At 39.2% G+C, this 18,087-nt stretch overlaps 3 protein-coding genes across 6 annotated transcripts in view; 1 reads left to right on the top strand and 2 right to left on the bottom strand.

Moving 5' to 3' along the window:
- LOC115503238 (zinc finger protein 677-like) overlaps positions 1–3,136 on the top strand; it is an 88,198-nt gene extending 85,062 nt beyond the window's left edge. The window contains exon 7 of the mRNA XM_036064217.1: positions 3,070–3,136. Within this exon, the coding sequence (XP_035920110.1) occupies positions 3,070–3,116 (47 nt within the window). The 3' untranslated portion in view covers positions 3,117–3,136. The remainder of the gene's footprint in view (positions 1–3,069) is intronic.
- On the bottom strand, positions 1,487–2,670 carry LOC115503266 (zinc finger protein 677-like). The gene is given in 4 exon segments (XM_032591349.2): positions 1,487–1,943; positions 1,946–2,042; positions 2,045–2,260; positions 2,262–2,670. Coding segments are annotated over 4 exon segments (891 nt in total). The 5' UTR covers positions 2,652–2,670; the 3' UTR covers positions 1,487–1,755.
- On the bottom strand, positions 1,487–16,478 carry LOC115503290 (zinc finger protein 677-like). Of its 4 annotated transcripts, none has more exons than XM_032591346.1 (5): positions 16,333–16,477; positions 14,961–15,053; positions 13,655–13,720; positions 7,707–7,860; positions 1,487–3,460 (listed from the first exon to the last, which is right to left on the bottom strand). In XM_032591346.1, the coding sequence occupies exons 3-5, from the start codon at positions 13,667–13,669 to the stop codon at positions 2,769–2,771; spliced, it is 861 nt and encodes a 286-aa protein (XP_032447237.1). In that variant the 5' UTR covers positions 13,670–13,720; positions 14,961–15,053; positions 16,333–16,477; the 3' UTR covers positions 1,487–2,768. The 4 variants fall into 4 exon arrangements, with proteins under 4 accessions (XP_032447237.1, XP_032447239.1, XP_032447238.1 ...); XM_032591348.1 differs by having other exon boundaries at positions 2,676–3,460; positions 7,734–7,860; XM_032591347.1 differs by having other exon boundaries at positions 2,676–3,460; positions 16,338–16,477.
- Positions 16,479–18,087: the final 1,609 nt, after the last annotated feature.

Here is an 18,087-nt window from a genome sequence, read left to right as displayed (position 1 = left end):
CAACTTATGAATATATATTTCCTGAACTTCACATCTGAATCTAACATGGAAAAAAATTGTTATGGATGATATTCAACCTACAGAGCCAAAGGATGTATTATTAATGTTCATTATGAAATGCCCAAGGAGGTGGGATGCACATGGGCTAATAACAGTCACATGATTCACTTAGGGTTATACAAAAGCTTACATTTTAGTTACTTAGATATGAGAAATAGGGTATCCTAAATCAAATAGTATCAAAATGCAATTTCAGTGGTCAAATTTGAATCCCTTCACAAGCATACTACTTTTGGGTTTGTTTTTGTTTTGTTTTGTTTTTTAGAGAGAGCACAAGTAGGCAAGAGGGGCAAAGAGAGAGAATCCTAAGGCTCCATGCTCAGCAGAGAGCCCAACAGAGAGGTTGATCACATGACCCTGAGCCAAAATCAAGCCAGACACTCAACACAGAGCCACCCAGTCACCCATACCTTGGTTCTTCTGATTAAAATGTCCTCTATAACTTTTCAGTTTCCAAAATAAGAGTAATTTTATTCATCCATGATATATAACTATTACTTTCAAAGAGGGAGAGACCATCATTACCCTCCATTTCTCTACCACGTATATCATCTCCAGTAACCCATCATTCTCACATAAAAATCTCATTCTGTCAATGTAACGAACTACTGTGTTTCATGATCATCTTTCTGATAGAGTATCATTCCTGTATTAACCAACAAAGGCTCCAATGATACCAATAAATCCAGAGAAGTGCCTATGACCACAGAAAACATGACAATTAGGGTAATAGTTTTAGATCTATTCCCTACCACTCCCCATACTCTCAGATTTATACTATACTGTATCTTAAAATTAGCATCCTAGTTTTTCCAGGGTATACACATATGACTAAGCCCCACCTAATGAAATAAGTTCCTTTAAACTTACTGATGCTTTCTCTGAAACCACCATGGTTGACAAATGAAATGCATGTAATGAAAGTATAACATCATTGGATTCCAAACTTGAGGTTATAAAGTCATCAATAATAATGAAGCCTCAAGAAACCTCAAATAATTAAAAAAAAAAAGCTATAGGGGTGCGTTGCTGGCTCAGCTGGAAGAGCATGTGACTCTTGATCTTAGGGTTTTGAGTTTGAGCCCCATGATGGGTGTAGAGAGGAAAATAAATCTTTAAAAAGATTTAACAGAAGATGTTTAGGTCTTTCCACAGATACACTTGTTCCATTGACTCACATCATCTCCTGAGTTTAAATTCTATGGAATTTAACACCTAAGATTGGTTAATCCTCCAAATAGACCTACTTCCCCCTAGTGTGAATTTTCTTATTGTAGTCCACTGGCTAAGCAAACAATCACCTTCATTACACATGTAATGTTCTGTCCAGTATGAATTCTTTGGTGTTTCCAAAGGTAAACACTTACACTATTTGTATGGTTTCCCATGTTATGTGAATTCTTTCAAGACACAAACCACAAAGCTGTACATTTTGTTTTTTTTTTAATCACTAGAAGTCTGTACCTCTTAATCCCATCCACCTATTTTACCCCTCTCCCCAATCTGTACATTTTTATAAACCTGATCATACTCATTACAGTTGTAAGGTTTCCCTCTAGTAAAAATTACATCACAAGATATAATAAGCTTGGATAAGCCTTGCCATACTTCCATTTGGTGCTTTCTTTTAGAGATTTATATTCTGATATCAGGGGAGGTGTGAGCCATGGTTACAAGCTTTGCCACATGTTAGTTTCATATGATTCCTCTCCATGATGGAATCTCTGCCGTTGAGTAAGCCTTGCTCATTTTATTTGCAAGGTTTCTTTCTCCTATGAGTTCTTTGATGATCCCCAAAGCTTGAGCTTTGAATAAAAGCACTGCCACACATATCAGGTTATGCTGTTTCTTTTCACTATGTATTTTCTGATGCCTAGTAGGTTTGCAAATTGGGTAAAAGCTTTGCCACACTCATTACATCTATAAGGTTTCTCTCCAGTATGGATTTTCTTATGCTGAGTAAGATGTGAACGTTCCTGTAAAGGGCTTTTCCACACTCAGTACATTTGAATGGTTTCTCTCCAGTATGAGTTCTCTCGTGACCCGAAAGATGTGAACGTTTGATAAAAGACTTATCACATTTATTACATTTATAAGGTTTTTCACCTGTATGAATTCTCTGATGGTCAGTAAGGTTTGAACTTTGGATAAAAGCCTTGTCACACACATTACATTTGTATGGTTTCTCTCCAGTGTGTATTTCTGATGTGTAGTAAGATTTGAAAATTTGGTATAAAAGCTTTGCCACATTCATTACATTTGTAAGGTTTCTCTCCAGTATGAGTTCTTTCATGACCCCAGAGGTTTGAACGTCTGCTAAAAGCCTTATGACATTTTCTACATTTATATGGTTTTTCTCCTGTATGGATCCTCTGATGTTCTATAAGGTTATAGCTTTGGATAAAAGCCTTGCCACATACATCACATTTGTATGGTTCTCTCTCCAGGATGTGTATCCTGATGTCTAATGAGGTGGGAGCACTGCTTAAAAGTTTTGCCACACTCATTACATTTGTAAGGTTTCTCTCCAGTATGGATTTTCTCATGTTGAGTAAGGCCTGAACGCTCAGCAAAGGCTTTGCTACATTCATTACATTGTAGGTTTCTCTCCAGTATGGATTTTCTTATGTCGAGTCAGATGTGAGCGCTCCAATAAAGGCTTGCCACAGTCATTACATTTGTAAGGTCTCTGTCCAGAATGAAGTCTCTCATGACTCATGAGATTGCGCTTTTGCTACAAGCCTCCCCACAGTCATTACATTTGTAAGATTTTCCTCTAGTGTATGCTCTTCTGTCTTGTGCGGTAACAAAGGATATATAAAAATCTTCCTAGATTTATTCCAATGTTTTGTACTGGGAGGAATTTCTTGAAGTGGTGAGACTGAGGAACCATTGCTGACAGACTTCTCAGTTGGATTACTACATTCATACATTTCCTCCTCACTGTGAAATCTCTGGGGTTCAGCCAGATGTGCCCGCAAACTTAATCCAGTTCTATTTTCCATGCAGTTTATGTACTGGTTTCCAGAACCACTTCTGTTACCGCCCAGTTTTAACGAATTCCTCATAAATGGCTCCTCATGCATGAAATACTGGTACGTATTATTTCTTACAGAAACACTCTGCTTTTCAGGAAGAGTAACTGAGGACTGATTAAGTTGCTGGTCTTTTCCACAAGTGAGATTTTTGTCATGGGTCAAAGGCACTTCTTTGTAATTTTTTGCATCATACTCCCACTGAGTCTCTAACTCATGCATATTTTCCCAGACTTCCTTGAGATCAAAATCCTGGATGCCATGACTTTCATTTCTCTCCAGTATTACCAGGTGGCACAATTCTCCTTTATTAATGTCCTCTATTGGTGATAATTCCTTGATTATAAATCCAGCTGAAGGGCTTCCTATCAAATAGAGTTGGAAGATAAGTATTTTATACTAAATTGCATAATTACATACCCAAATAATACTTTAGTTGGAAGATAAATATTTTACACTAAATTGCATAATTACACACCCAAATAATACTTTATAATGAATAAAGGAAGCTTTTCAACCATGGTCTTCAAACACTATTATTATATACAATGTTTTTAAATTTTGTTTTTATAAACGTGGGGATAATGCTTGTATTTGCACATCTATGGGAATATGATTGTGTTGTAAGTTAAAAGCCTGACCCTAGAGAAAGGAACTGATATAGCAACAGGCATAATATTGACTCATTCTGTAAGAATTTATACTACGGTATGAAGTAACAATGGAAAACATTCAACAGGGAGACAGTATGGTGTTATAGGACAGTATTTCCTCTAAAAATTATCAAACTAAATATCCCATGAATTCCATTTCTAGGTATATACTCAAAAGAATTATGTAATATATACATGTTCCATGAGACATGTACAAGAATTTTTTTTAAGTTTATTTACTTAAGAGAGTGAGAGGGAGCTTGCAAATGGGGGAGGGGAAGGGAGAAAGAGAGAATCCCAGGCAGTCTTCACACTGTAAGCGCACTGCACAATGCTTGACTTGAACTCATGATCATGACTTCAGCGAAAATCCAGAGTCAGACACTTAACTGACTGAGCTACCCAAGCATCCCAAAATAAGGTATCATTATCTAAAAAGCTATGGCAAATCAAATTAATGACATTTGTGACTAAAGCAGTAACTTAAAAAAAAAAAGTACGTTCTAAAGATATCACAAATACTCCGTTTAAAGACTGCCATAGGGGCACCTGAGTGGCTCAGTTGGTTGAGTGTCCGACTTTGACTCAGGTCATGACCGCATGATTTAGAAGTTCAAACCCCACTTCGGGTTTTATGCTGACACCTTGGAGCCTGGAATCTGCTTCAGATTCTGACTCTGACTCTGACTCTCTGACTCTCTCTCTCTCTCTCTCTCCCCCCCCTCCCTCCCTATCCAACTCATGCGCTCTCTGTTTCTCCCTCTCTCTCAAAAATAAACTTTTAAAGAAAGACATAAATTTAATTGAGGAAAATATATGTTACAACAATAAAATATCCCTACACATTTATGAAAATGGCCAAAATTTAGAACACTAATACCAAATACTAGTGAGAATGTGGACCAATAAGAACTCTCATTCATTACTGGTGGGAATGTTGTACACCACTTTAGTAGACAAGTTGCACTTTCTTACAAAACTAAACATACTCTTAAATATGATTTAGCAGTCTCATTCATTGGTATTTACACAAATAAGTTGAAAATTTATATCTATACAAAAACCTACACATGAAATAGAGAAATCCTAAAATTTGTATGGAACCACAAATGACCCCAAATGCCCAAAGCATCTTGAGAAAGATGAATAAAGATGGAGGCATCACACTTCCTGATTTCAAACTCCTTGACTACAAATCTGTGGTAATTAAAACTGTATGGTATTAGCATAAATCTAATAGACACACAGATCAACAGAACAGAATAGAGCCCAGAAATAAACCCACACACATGGTCAATTAATTTACAACAAAGGAGACATGACTATACAATGGGGAAAGCACAATGTCTTTAATGGATGGTTTGGGAAAACTGGACTCCAACACGCGAAAGAATGAAATTGGACCACTGTCTGAAACCATACACAAAAATTAACACAGAATGGATTACAGACTTAAACCTAAGATGTGAAACCATAACATTCCTATAAGATACGGGGTAATGAGCTCCTTGATTCAGGTCTGGGCAATGATTTTTTTTTTTTACTTCGACACCAAAAGAAAAATCAACAAAAGCAAAGGTAAGTGGGACTACATCAAACTAAAAAGTGTCTGCATGGCAAAGGAAACACTTTTTTAACAACATGAAAAGGCATCCTACTGGACAGGAGAAAGTATTAGCAAAATATGTATCTGATAAGGGGCTAATAATCCAAAACATGGCAAAAAGAAGCTCAAATAATCCAATTTAAGAAATAGGCAGAAGATATGAATAGACATTTTCCAAAGATCTAGAGATGGCAAAAGGACCATGAAAAGATGGCCAAAATCATTCATCATCAGGGAAATGCAAATCAAAATCACAATGAGATATCACTTCACACCTATTAGAATGGCAGTTATCAAAGTATGATTTCTCTTATATGTGGAATCTTAAAAAAACAAAATAACCCCTCTTAGATACAGAGAATATATGTGTGGTTGCTAGAGGCAGGTAGTTGAGGGGACGGTGGCAGAAATGGGTGAAGGTAATCAAAATATTAAAAAAAAAAAAAAAAAAAAAAAAGATGCCTGCCTGGCTCAGTCCACAGAGCATGCAACCCTCGACCTTGGGGTTCTGAGTTCAAGCCCCATGTTAGGTGTAGAGATTACTTAAAAACAAAACAAAAATTGCTGCCAACTCTTGAGTTCTTAAAACCAAAAAATAAAAACAAAACAACCAAAAAAATATCAATATAGTGCTTTCCATATACCAAGAATACAACAAACATCTGTGGAATGATACGTTTTTCCTACAGAAAAGCTAACTAGAGATATCAGTAAGTTGTGCTCTATTTAACCTACATCTAGTTTTGATTTTCACTTTTTAGAACTATCTACATCATGCCTTCTTCCTAATTACTGCACAAGCGCCCAACCTCAAGAAGCCAGGACAGCCCAGGAAAGAAAGAGGCCTTAGCTCTACTCTAATAGACAGTTATTACCTTTTGTTTGTCTCCTGAAAAGTTCTGTCAAGGATACAAAATGGAAATGGAAAGTGAATAGTTCCAGGGGTTTGTACTACAGAGACCTCAGCTCTGACCTGTATGTTATGAGAACCATGAGAGATGGAGGGAAAGACTCTCTTAGAGACAGCCATCTCAGTCCCTCTCAAATCACAGCACCAATATGGTCAGAGGGCCCAAATAACAGTGTTGTAGGTCCTAACAGTGGGAGTTTAAACTTGTACGTAATTTGATTTACTCATATGAATAACAGAATGAGAAGTGTGTGTGGGATGGGGTAAGATTTCCTTTGAAAGCTCCTAAGAAATAAACTTTTATTTTCCCACAGATCCTTCCCAAACGATACTTAATGGACCTGCTTACTCTGTGCCCATTTCAGTTTTGACTTATGCTCACATCCCAACACATTCCCACCTGTCTGGATGTTCTCCTATATTCACTTCACTTTCCACAGTCCAGGGATCTTTCCCCTGGAAAGAGATGATAGAGATGATATTCAGTTCAAGAAAAGATTTCTATTTATGAAGAAAAACAAAACATGTTCTGCTTCTCTTCCAGAACACATTCCCAGCTCATTTTTCAGCAAAGAAGAAAGGACATTCAGTATATGTGGGTGTAGAAACATACTTCAAAAATTAGTCAACTCAATGCCTGAATGCTTAAGGATTATTTTAGGTATGCAGAGATCTGCTTCTTTCCAAGAAATACTGAACCAAAAGCACAAGGGTAAGACCACAGAATCAGATATTTTAAAAAATTCACCATAAGGTTTCCTTTTTTCCCCCCAACTTTAAGTAACTTTATTGTCTCTGAGCCTTATCTTTAATGATGTCAGTGAAACTGGACTTTACTAAGACTTTAAGGATTTTTATATCCTATTCCCCAGACTCGCAGATTGTTATTTAAATTCTAGTTAGTTAACATACAGTGTAGTATGGGTTTCAGAATTTAGGGATTCATCACTTACAAATAACACCCAGTACTCATCCTACCAGTCCCCTCCTTTAAGCTTTTCTGACTACTAATGTTCTGCAACCACCTAAACAAGCAGGAATGCAGAACTTCTGAAGGAAAGGGAAGTTAGAGTCCATTTGCCACATTATGATGCCTTTCGATTCTCAATTAAAACAGCTGCAATCATTCCCTTAGAAACAGGGATTTGAAACTCCTATGATCAAGTCAAAAGAAAATGCAGACAGGGGCGCCTGGGTGGCGCAGTCGGTTAAGCGTCCGACTTCAGCCAGGTCACGATCTCGCGGTCCGTGAGTTCGAGCCCCGCGTCAGGCTCTGGGCTAATGGCTCAGAGCCTGCAGCCTGTTTCCGATTCTGTGTCTCCCTCTCTCTCTGCCCCTTCCCCGTTCATGCTCTGTCTCTCTGTCCCACATAAATAAATAAACGTTGGGAAAAAAAAAAATTAAAAAAAAAAAAAAGAAAATGCAGACATAAAAGTAATTACCGACTTCGGGAGGGAAGTTATCCTCACCCAGGGAGACCAGGTTCCTGTAGTTCTCCAGCATCACGTCCCTGTACAAGGCCCTCTGAGCAGGGTCCAGACACTCCCACTCCTCCTGAGAGAATTCTATGGCCACATCCCTGAATGTCAACCACCCCTGAAAGGAAAACACATTTCACCAAGTGGACAGGGAAAGTGTTCTTATTTGACACAAAACGAGAAGCACAGATGTGTAAAGACTGACTTGGCTGGAGTGAGTGCTCTTTGATCCGTGTAATATAATTTTGAGCAAGTTACACTTTACATAAAAACAAGCCATTTTAAAGTACCATTTGGGGGCATTTAGTGCATTCACAATATTGCACAAACATCACCTCTGTCTAGATCCAAAACATTTTTATCATCCCCAGAGAAAATACTTATTAAATACTATTAAAGCAGGTGCTTCCTATTGCCCAGTCCCTGGCAACCACTAATGCTTTGTCTCTATGGATTTACCAATTTTGGATCTTTTCATGTAAGAAGGGATCAAAAATGTGACCTTTTGCATCTGCCTTCTTTCATGTAGAATGTTTGGGGTTTATCCATGATACAGTATGTATCAGTGGTACATTTCCTTTCTTCTGGAAAGGACTAGACTATAGACCTGTCATTGCAGGACTAGTCTATTGCAGACTGTAGGACTAGACATTGCAGGACTAGACTATATTCATTCAACTACTGATGGGCATTTGGTTGTTATCAACTTTGGTTAATATTAGTAATTTGCTACGAACTTTCGAGTACAAGTGTTTGGATATCTGTTTTCAATTCTTTTGTTATATACCTAGGAGAGGAATTACTGGGGCACATGGTTTAATTTTTTTAAGAATCTGCCATGTGCTTTTGCACAGCAGCTACACTTTAACAGCAATGTGTCATGATTCTAATTTCTTCACCTCTTTACCAACACTTTTTTTGTTGTTGTTCTTTTATAGTAGTCATCCTAGTGGGTGTGAAATGATCACTTGTGGTTTTGAGTTTGGAATTTACTAATGACTACTGTCACTGAATATCTCTTCATGTGCTTGTTTCATTTGTGTATCTTCTATGGAGAAATGTCTATTAAAATCCTTTGACCATTTTTTAAGTTGCGTTCTGTGTATTTTGGTTGTTGAGTTGTAGAAGTTCTTCATATATTCTAGGTTCTAGACCCTTCATAGATATGGACTGGCAAATTATTTCCTCCCATTTAGTAGATTGTTTCACTTGTGTGAGAATGTCCTTCATTGCACAGACATGATTAATTCTGATGATGACCAATTTATCTACTTTGTCTTTTTCTCTTTCGATTTGGGATCATGTATAAAAATCCACTGCCAACCCTCAGGTCATGAAGATTTACCCCTATGTTTTCACCTAAGACTTTTATAGTTTTAGCTCTAACATTCAGTCTTTGATTAATTCTGAATTGATTACCTTATATGGTACAAGGTAGTTTCAATTTCATTCTCCCATAGACTCTAGTTGTGCCAGTACCATTTAAGAGAGTATTGTTTTTCCGCTGTTTTTGGCACACTTGTAAAAAAGGAATGGATTATACATGCATGGTTTTATATGTGGAGGCTCAGTACTATCACTTTGATCTATATATCTAGCCTCTGCTGGAATTATAGTTTTGATTACTCAAAATTTGTAGTAAGGTTTTATGTCAGGAATTCTAGGTCCTCCAATTTTGTTCTTTCTCACATTTATTTTGGTTATCTGGCGTCCTTACCAATTCAATAGGAGTTTTAGAATCAGGATTCCCATTTGGGCAAAGATATAGGGATTTTGCTGAGGACTGCATTACTCTTTATATAGCTCTGGAAAGGATTCCCATTTTACAGTCTTGCAATCCACAAACACAGGACATTTTCACATTTATTTAGGTTTTCTTTAATTTTCCTCAGCAGCTTTCTGGTTTTCACTGTGTATAAATCTTCCATTTCCTTCGTTAAATTTATTCCCATTTGTTTTCTTGCTCTTATAAATTGTTTACTTACTTTCCATTTGTTGACTGCTGCTGTACAGAAATGCAACCTGAATTTTGAGTGTTAATACTGTATGCTGTAACTTCAATGAATTCATTCTAAGTCTGAGCTTTCTTTACTTCTAAATAGGAGATCATGTATACTATGAATAGAGAGATAGTTTGATTTCTTTTCCCATTTTGACACATTTTATTTATTTTTCCTCTGTGTTTTCTCTGTCTAGAACTTCCAGTACAGTGTTGATATGTGGTGTCAAAATGGGTCACACTTGTTTTGTTCTTGGTATTAGGAGGACGTTTTCAGTTGTTTACCATTGATGTTAGCCATGGGATTTTAATAATACCCTTTTTCAAACAGCAAGTTCCTGTCTACTCCTAATTTTTGAGTGTTTGTTGCATAAAGTGTCCTGTATATGTCTGCTGAATCTAGCTGGTTTACAGTGTTGCTCACTTCTTTATTATTGATATCTGGTTGTTCTACCCATTATTAAAAAGGGAGTATGAGGTCTCCAACTAGTAGAGAACTGTCTCCTCAATTTTTGCTTCAAAAAATTGGGGGCTTTGTTGTTATGTATTTATTATTTATACTTGGTTTATCTTCCTGATGAATTGGCCCTTTTTTCAATATATAATGTCATTCAACATCTTTGATAATTTTACTTAAAGTCTATTTTGTCTGATATTTGTATACCTACCCAGATAAGTTTCATTATTATCTGCGTGGAATATCTTTTTCCATCCTTCCACTTTCACCATATTTGTGTATCTAAAGTGAGCCTTGGGGCACCTGGGTAGGTCAGTCAGTTAAGCGCCTAACTGGATTTCAGCTCAGGTCATGATTTCACATTTCGTATGTTCGAGCCCTGCACGGGCTCCGTACTATCAGTGTGAAGCCTGCTTGAGATTCTCTCCCTCTCCCTCTCTCTTTCTGCCCCTCCCCCATGCACACTCTCTCAAAATAAATAAATAAAAATTTTAAAAAAATAAAGTAAGCCTTTTGTAGACAGAGTGGAATCATTTTTAAACATTAATTCCTTTGTCTTTTATTGGAGAGTTTATGTACATTTCAAGTTATTACTGGTAAGAATTACTTTTGACATCTGCTGTATGTCTGATATTTTGTTTCATAATTCCTCCCTTCTTTGGGTGTCTGTGCCTCTGTGTACATGCCATTTTGATTGCCTCTGTATTTATTTTTCCATTTTCAAGTTATTTTCTGAGTGGTTATCCTGGGGTTTGCAGTTTACACATTAAACTAATAATATTTGAATTTCAGTTGATACTAACTTAGCTTTAATAGCATACAAACAACTGTTGTTATACAGTCACCCTTCATGTTCTTATTGTCAAAAGTTATTCCTTTGTAAAAGATATGAACAGATGTTTTATACACTCAAGAACAGATTTTTATTATTGTTTCACACATTTGTCTTTTAAGACACATAGGAAAAACTAAGTTAGAAAACAAAAATATAATAATACTGGCTTTTATATTCACTTACGTAGTTTTACTAGTGTTCTTTATTTGTTCCTATGGCTTTCATGCACCGCTAGTTTCCATCCTTTTCAGCCTGAAGAACTCCATTTGATATTTCATGTAAGCTAAGTCTGTAAGTGTGAACTCCCTCAGCTTTTGTTCATCTAGGAGTCTCTTAATTTTACTATCAATTTTGAAGTATAGTTGCCTCGTAAAAAATTCCTGACAGGTTTTTTTTTTTTTTTTTTTTTAGTATTTCAAGCTTTTAATACCACAGGAGACTGCTTCCTGGCCTCCACAGTTTCTGAGGGGAAATAGGCTGTTAAACTTATTGAGAAGCCCTTTACATGATAAGTTGTTTGTCTTGCTACGTTCCGCATTCACTCCTTTGTCTTATAAAAGTTGACTGATTATGTGCTTGCCAGGGATCTCCATGCATCTGTCATACCTGAAGTTCATTGAGTTTTTGGATGTGTAGGTTGTTTTTGATAAATTTGGCAAGTTTTCAGCTCTTATTTCTTCAAATATTCTTTCTCCCCTTTCTTCTTTATCCTTTCCTTCTGGGACTCCTATTACGTGTATATCAGTATTCTTCATAGTGTCCCAAAGGTTTCTTTGTCTCTGTTCATTTTTTTTTTCCCTTTTATTCTGCTTTTGTCCCCTTTCTTCAGCTCACACTTGATAATTTCAGTTAACCGATATTTAGGTTCACTGATTCTTTCTTATTGCCCACCTGCTGATGAACTCTCTAGTGAATTTTGAGTTTTGGTGTCTATACTTGCCTAACTCCAGAATTTCTATTCCATCCCTTTACTATAATTTCTATCTCCTTAGTGACATTTTTTATGTGTTGAAACACTGTTCTCCTACTTCTTAGTTCTCTTCCATGTTTTCCTTTAGCTGAAGATTTTCAAGACAGTTGATTTAAAATCTTTATTTAGTGAGCGCCTGGGTGGCTCGGTCGGTTAAGCGTCTGACTTCGGGTTGGGTCATGATCTTGCAGTTCGTGGCTTCGAGCCCAGGTCGAGCTCTGTGCTGATGGCTCAGAGCCTGGAGCCTGCTTCGGATTCTGTGTCCCTCTCTCGCTCTGCCCCTCCCCTCTCATGCTCTGTCTCTCTCTCTCAGAAATAAATATAAAAAAAAAAAATTTAAATCTTTATTAAGTGGAATGTCTCTGCCTCCTCAGAAAGACCATCATTAACGTGCTTAAGATGTACAATCATAAGATATCCTTAGATATCTGTAGTGAAGTCAGCCTTCTCAGAAGCAGCCACGATGACATTCTTTGTAACAGTAAGAAATTGTAAAAGACCCATGTTTCTTCATTTAGAGAATGTTCCAATAAGGATCTAAAAAAGCAGTTATCTCTACGTTTACTAACATGAGAACAACTTCAAGACATATGGTATGTAAATATTTCAATCTGCAGAGTAAAATATGATGAGAAAATATTTACTGAAGAATATATTCTAAAATCACATTACAATATGTAAATGCATTTTTAGAAGATTTGCACTAAAGAGAATGTAGCTTCTGGGTGAAGACAATCTGTGATGGTGGGAGATGTGACAGGGAAGGGGATATTTTACTTCTTAGTTTCTAAAATGCATCCCTGTGTGAATCTGAACCACAAAAATATACACTAGGGGGGTTTAATACAAAAGAAAAATAATAACATTTAAGAATAATTCGTAAAATGAAAACTGAGCACCAGCCTTTCTGATGACAGAAAGTTCTGCTCCTATGTCTGATTAAACTAGAAACATTTTTATCTAAAAGATGCACAGTGTAAGAGTTCCTAAAAGAACACCATGGTCTTTATGAGATGAATGCACTGTAAATAATTCAAGAACATGTAGTGTTAGAGAAGTAGGTTGATTCTATACTTTAAAACCAATGTTAATAAAACAAAACACTCACTCTATTCTTTATTCCTACTTTGAACTTCCTATCCTATTCCAAAGTATTAATATTGTGGAGTCAGAAGCACAAGGACTCCCTCATTTAACATCAAAAGGCATTTGTAAAATCAGACAAAGCAAATTTCCTCCATCAGTCTTATTTTCCAGGGTTCCTCAGGTACTTGTGCACATTAATACGTTACTTACATATGTAATCTCTTTAATCCTCATTTATTTATATGAGCTGAAAGGGCATCCAGAAGGGGTCTCTGAAGAATCCTTACTGCCTAACCTCAGGGACACCACAATGCCCACTCCCCATCTCCAGTCTTTGCCTACGTAGAAAATCCTTCACAGGATGACTATCGAAAAGGAGCCTCTTCCCAAGTTCCATGTCACTGGGTCAGAGTGAGTTGGACTCTGTATGGAGATGAGAGGAGACTGGAAGAAGGCCCTGGGTGTGAGTAAACATTTAGGCAGGACATCTCGGAGACAGAGAAGATTAACAAGTCCAAAATATGACATTTTAAGAAGAACAATTAATGAAAAATATGACTTTTACCTGGAGAAGAGCCATTCCTCCTTTTTCTCTCTCTTCTTCTAGCCTTCTTTCTCAGGTAAGGTTATACTGTGTGACAAAAGGAATGTTGTTTAATGTTTAGAATCAACATAACCCCTTCCTCTGCCACAATATACATACGGGGAGAAACTTACTATGGGAAAAAGTCCTTTGCTGCCCACTGCAACAGGAGGGATGCGGGGACAATAAAGTCTAAAAGGGAGCCAACAAGTGCATTTTTTCACCCACTTTTCCAGAAAGCCCTCCACTCCTGCTGAAACATACACACTCTATGCAACTGCATTGTCCGCTGTCTCCTTGCACTCAGCAAAAGGGAACTGGCTCTTTCAAGTCCTTGGCTCCTCCCTAGGCAGCCAGCATGCAATGAATGGTTGATGCAGGCCACAGAAGCCCGTCCATGCCATCAATTTGGAACAACTCTTTTTTTTTTTTTTTTTTTTTTTTTTTTTTTGGGACAGAGAGAGACAGAGCATGAACGGGGGAGGGGCAGAGAGAGAGGGAGACACAGAATCGGAAACAGGCTCCAGGCTCCGAGCCATCAGCCCAGAGCCCGACGCGGGGCTCGAACTCACGGACCACGAGATCGTGACCTGGCTGAAGTCGGACGCTTAACCGACTGCGCCACCCAGGCGCCCCTGGAACAACTCTTAAGGGGCACCCGAGCTCCAGAACTCCCTGGTAACTATACTGAGAGTTTACATCTTTGTGCTGATAGTGATGGGAAGCCGTAAGTGGGTTTAATGTCAAAAGATGACACAATCAAGTTTTGAAAATTTAGTTATGATACAGAGAGATGGTGGAGCTGACAGAGGCATATCCCTGTCTCTAAGACTATACAACTGCCTCTTTCTTACTGGTTTTCATTATTTTTGGAACTGGGTCACATTTTAAACTCCAACTGCATACCCTCTCCCAGAAAACTGCCAAAGACAAACACAAACCCAACTTTGAAAATCCTTTCAGGGATCTTATTACCTCAGGTTCAGAATTCTTGGTCTATCAACTCATGTTACAGGTGAGTGCACTGGGGCTCAGAGGGGGAGTTACTTTACCAAGTTACCCTGAAGAAGTCTGAGTAGAATGAACAGAACTGGGTGGAAGTAAATTCTGAAATGGTGGCCTGGACAGGTTTAATGAGAAAGGGTTTTCCAGATTACCTTTCATATTCCTGAACAAGAGAAGCTTCTCTTTCACGGGTTTAATCAAACCCATTTAATTCCTCTTTTCCAGAAAAACTATATGAAATTACAAATAGTTATAGATAGTGGAAAACACAAACAAGGGTCACCTGGGGAGATGAGCTCTGGGCAATCTCTGCACCATAAACGGATGGGCTCTGCTGGAACAAAGTTCCACATCAATCCAGACCATTCTTCAACATCTGTACAGAAAAGACAAAGGGAACTTGAGGGGAACATCTACTTAGTTGCAGACTTCAGCTCAGAACACAGTAATGTAAAAGATCACTTAAGGGAAAGAAGAGAACTGTTGAATATTAAATTAACTGCCTGAACTAGGTTTTGAGTGTTAAAAGATTACCGACATCCTTTATGGATATGTAACGAAATACCATGAAGTTATTTACCAGACATTAAAGAATAATTCCAACTTGTGAAAGAGTAGACAGCATGTAAAACTCATAATCTGAACAATAAAAATTAAGAGGGAAAATAATTTGGAAATTAAAAAGATATCCAATGGATTATATTAAGATAAAGAGGATACATCAAATTTAGAAAAGAATGCGACGAGCCATAAAAAAAGGAGAGAGAAATAGTACTGTTAATAATGGCTATTGTAAAAAGCACCATGTGGTTACAGAAAGTCTTCCCCCATTAAGTGACTGAGCTAAGCCTCTGCCCTCTAGATGAGTAAGGGTTCCAAATGGAATTATCTTCTGATGCAATACTTAGAAAGTGCAGATGCCTCCAACACCTGGTTTCACACCTCTCGTTCTCTTCTGCGTAACTGAAACAATTCCCAAATTTTAATTAACGAGGTCACAGGGCCACAAATCAGCACTTCACAACTTAATATCCCATACCCAATCAATTCAGTACTCACCAGGGTTTGGGTCCTGTGCTTTGTCCCAGACCACTCACTACGTGTTTTGTTCTCTGTGTTAAGTCTCTCTGTGTCCTTATTTCTCTTCAGTCCTTTTGTCCATTTCTGTTTCCCTCCCTCGCTATGACTCCTCCAACAGTCTGACACCACTCTATTACGGCCTCTGTTTCAATCCCCGCCGTTCTTTCTCCCCACACTTTCCGATGACCCTCTAACTCCGCAGATTTCTGCGTCTTTCCCCGCCATCTCTGCCCCCACTCTGCCCTCCCTGCGGCGGGGCGAAGGGCGTGCATCCACCTCCCTAGTGACGACTGTGCTCGACGCGGTTGGGGGTGGGGGGTGGCGACCGGGGGGAGACTCGGGAGTCAGAGAAAGGTTCTGAGCAGGAAAACGACAGGCAAGGCGACTGGGGTCTGTAAGGGCCAAAGCAGAAAGGCTGGGCCCGAACCTGCCTCACAGAGATTTTAACCGGAAACGAACGCTGACGCCCGTGACCCGCACCGACTGACTGGGCTCGAAACGTCTTATGGCCACGCCGCGAGAGGCGACAGGGACGAACTCCCAGCGAGAGGGATGAGTGGTTTCAAAGATTTTACCTTACCAGGCGCCCCCGAAACCTGGGTGGGGAGGCGGGGCCCGAGGAGCCGCTCCAGGGCAAGAACCAGAAAAATGGAGACTCACTCATCCGAGCGCAACCGTTGCTCCGGGAAATCGGCTTCCGGGTCTGCAGGAAAGCGCGCATGCGCATGGGTCTCGTGGATCAGCCGGGGCGCTCTCAGGGCGGAGCCGGGGCGGTTGCGGAAGCGGCGGATGTGGGCGGGACCCCGGCGCGCTGGGTCTCCTGCCTTGCACCACCACACGGGGGCCTGCCGTTTGGTCTTCTGTTTGTCCTTCCTGCCCCGCGGTTTCGGGTTCTGCTTTTGGATTCCTTCCAGTCCCGCTGGTGTCGTTTGGAGCCAGGCTGGGCACAAGGTTAGGGAAGGGTGGGCCGCTTCTGTTGGGAATGGTGGTATTTGACAAGTTGATCACGGTGCCCATGGAAACATTTTTAGCCCATGGAGCGGTGGAGATTGGCCTCCAGCGGGAGAGGCGGAGCAGCGATGCTACCTGGGGCCGGGGGTCCTCCTGGGGCGACTGAGACCCGGACAGTGACAGCTCCTTGTTTAATGAAGTTAAAGCCGGGTGGTCAGTATCGGTGATGGACGCTAGAATGCGACATGCAAAACTCTTCTGTGGGGAATGTGCAGTTTGGTACTAGTTGTAATTTTCACTGAACTGTCACTTCTTCTCCCCATTGGCCCTTCTGCTCTCCTGGGGGTTCCAGGCCAGGCTCTGGGCTGTGGGGGGTGAGGGTTGGCACATTGCTTTAAAGAAGCAAACATTTCTGCCTCTATGGGTTATCAATTTTTCTCTCTTTATTTGATATTGGAATCCACACCTTCGAGATGAATTATAAATCCAAACGCCTTTGAGACCTACCAGATGGCACCTGTATTTTGCTTAACCTTTAATTACTAAATATCATTGCAATTTTAGTTTAAAATTTTTTTCACTTCTTTTGGAAGACTAGTTTTTACTTGAAAATTAGATTTTTAAATATGTATTTATTTTTGTGGGAGAGTACAGGGGCAAGTGTAAGCAAGGGAGGGGCAGAGAGCTAGATCTAGAAACCCAAGCAGGCTCTGAGCAGAGCCCTCTGCCCACCCCCCACTCCCCCCACTTTGGGCTGGATCTCACAAATCCTGAGATCATGACCTGAACCAAAACCAAGAGTCTGAGGCTTAATTAACCAACTGAGCCAGCCAGGTGCCTAGAAAATTAGATTATTTTAACTGATCTCTTCGTTTTCTGTTTCTGAATGCTTCGTGTGAAGTGCAGTTAACGTAGCTTCTAAAATGTGTACTCTTTCAGAGATACTTAACTTTTCCTAGTACTGATGAAATACTGGTTTTGAAATATTTCCAGAGACATGTGGTAAGGATGTCTGTTCTTTACGTGAATAATACAAGCAAATAGTAAAGCTAGTTTTTCACATCTTCAGTAGCATCATATACACTCTTAATAATTTTTAATACGAAATATGCAAGTTAATAGCTCGTCTTCTGTTTCCTGTGGAAGTTCTGAAGGTGGTGCTGGCTGCATTTGCTTTTCACACCCTCTCTGTTATGTGACTGCCCCCTCCAGTGCTTAAATCTCTGCAAGGAGTGAATGAACAAATGACTATACATTGTTTAACAGTTTACAATAATTTATAGGTATCTTGTCATTTTAGAGGGCTGTGTATTCTTTCTGCAGCATGCAGAGATGACCCGGGACACAATGAGGTCAGGACTCCAGAGAACAGAAGGGCA

Source organism: Lynx canadensis, chromosome E2, assembly GCF_007474595.2.
Source record: "Lynx canadensis isolate LIC74 chromosome E2, mLynCan4.pri.v2, whole genome shotgun sequence".
In the NCBI taxonomy this organism is placed as follows: Eukaryota; Metazoa; Chordata; class Mammalia; order Carnivora; family Felidae; genus Lynx; species Lynx canadensis.
Note: the sequence above shows the minus strand (reverse complement) of the source record. Positions and strands in the feature narration are given on the sequence as shown.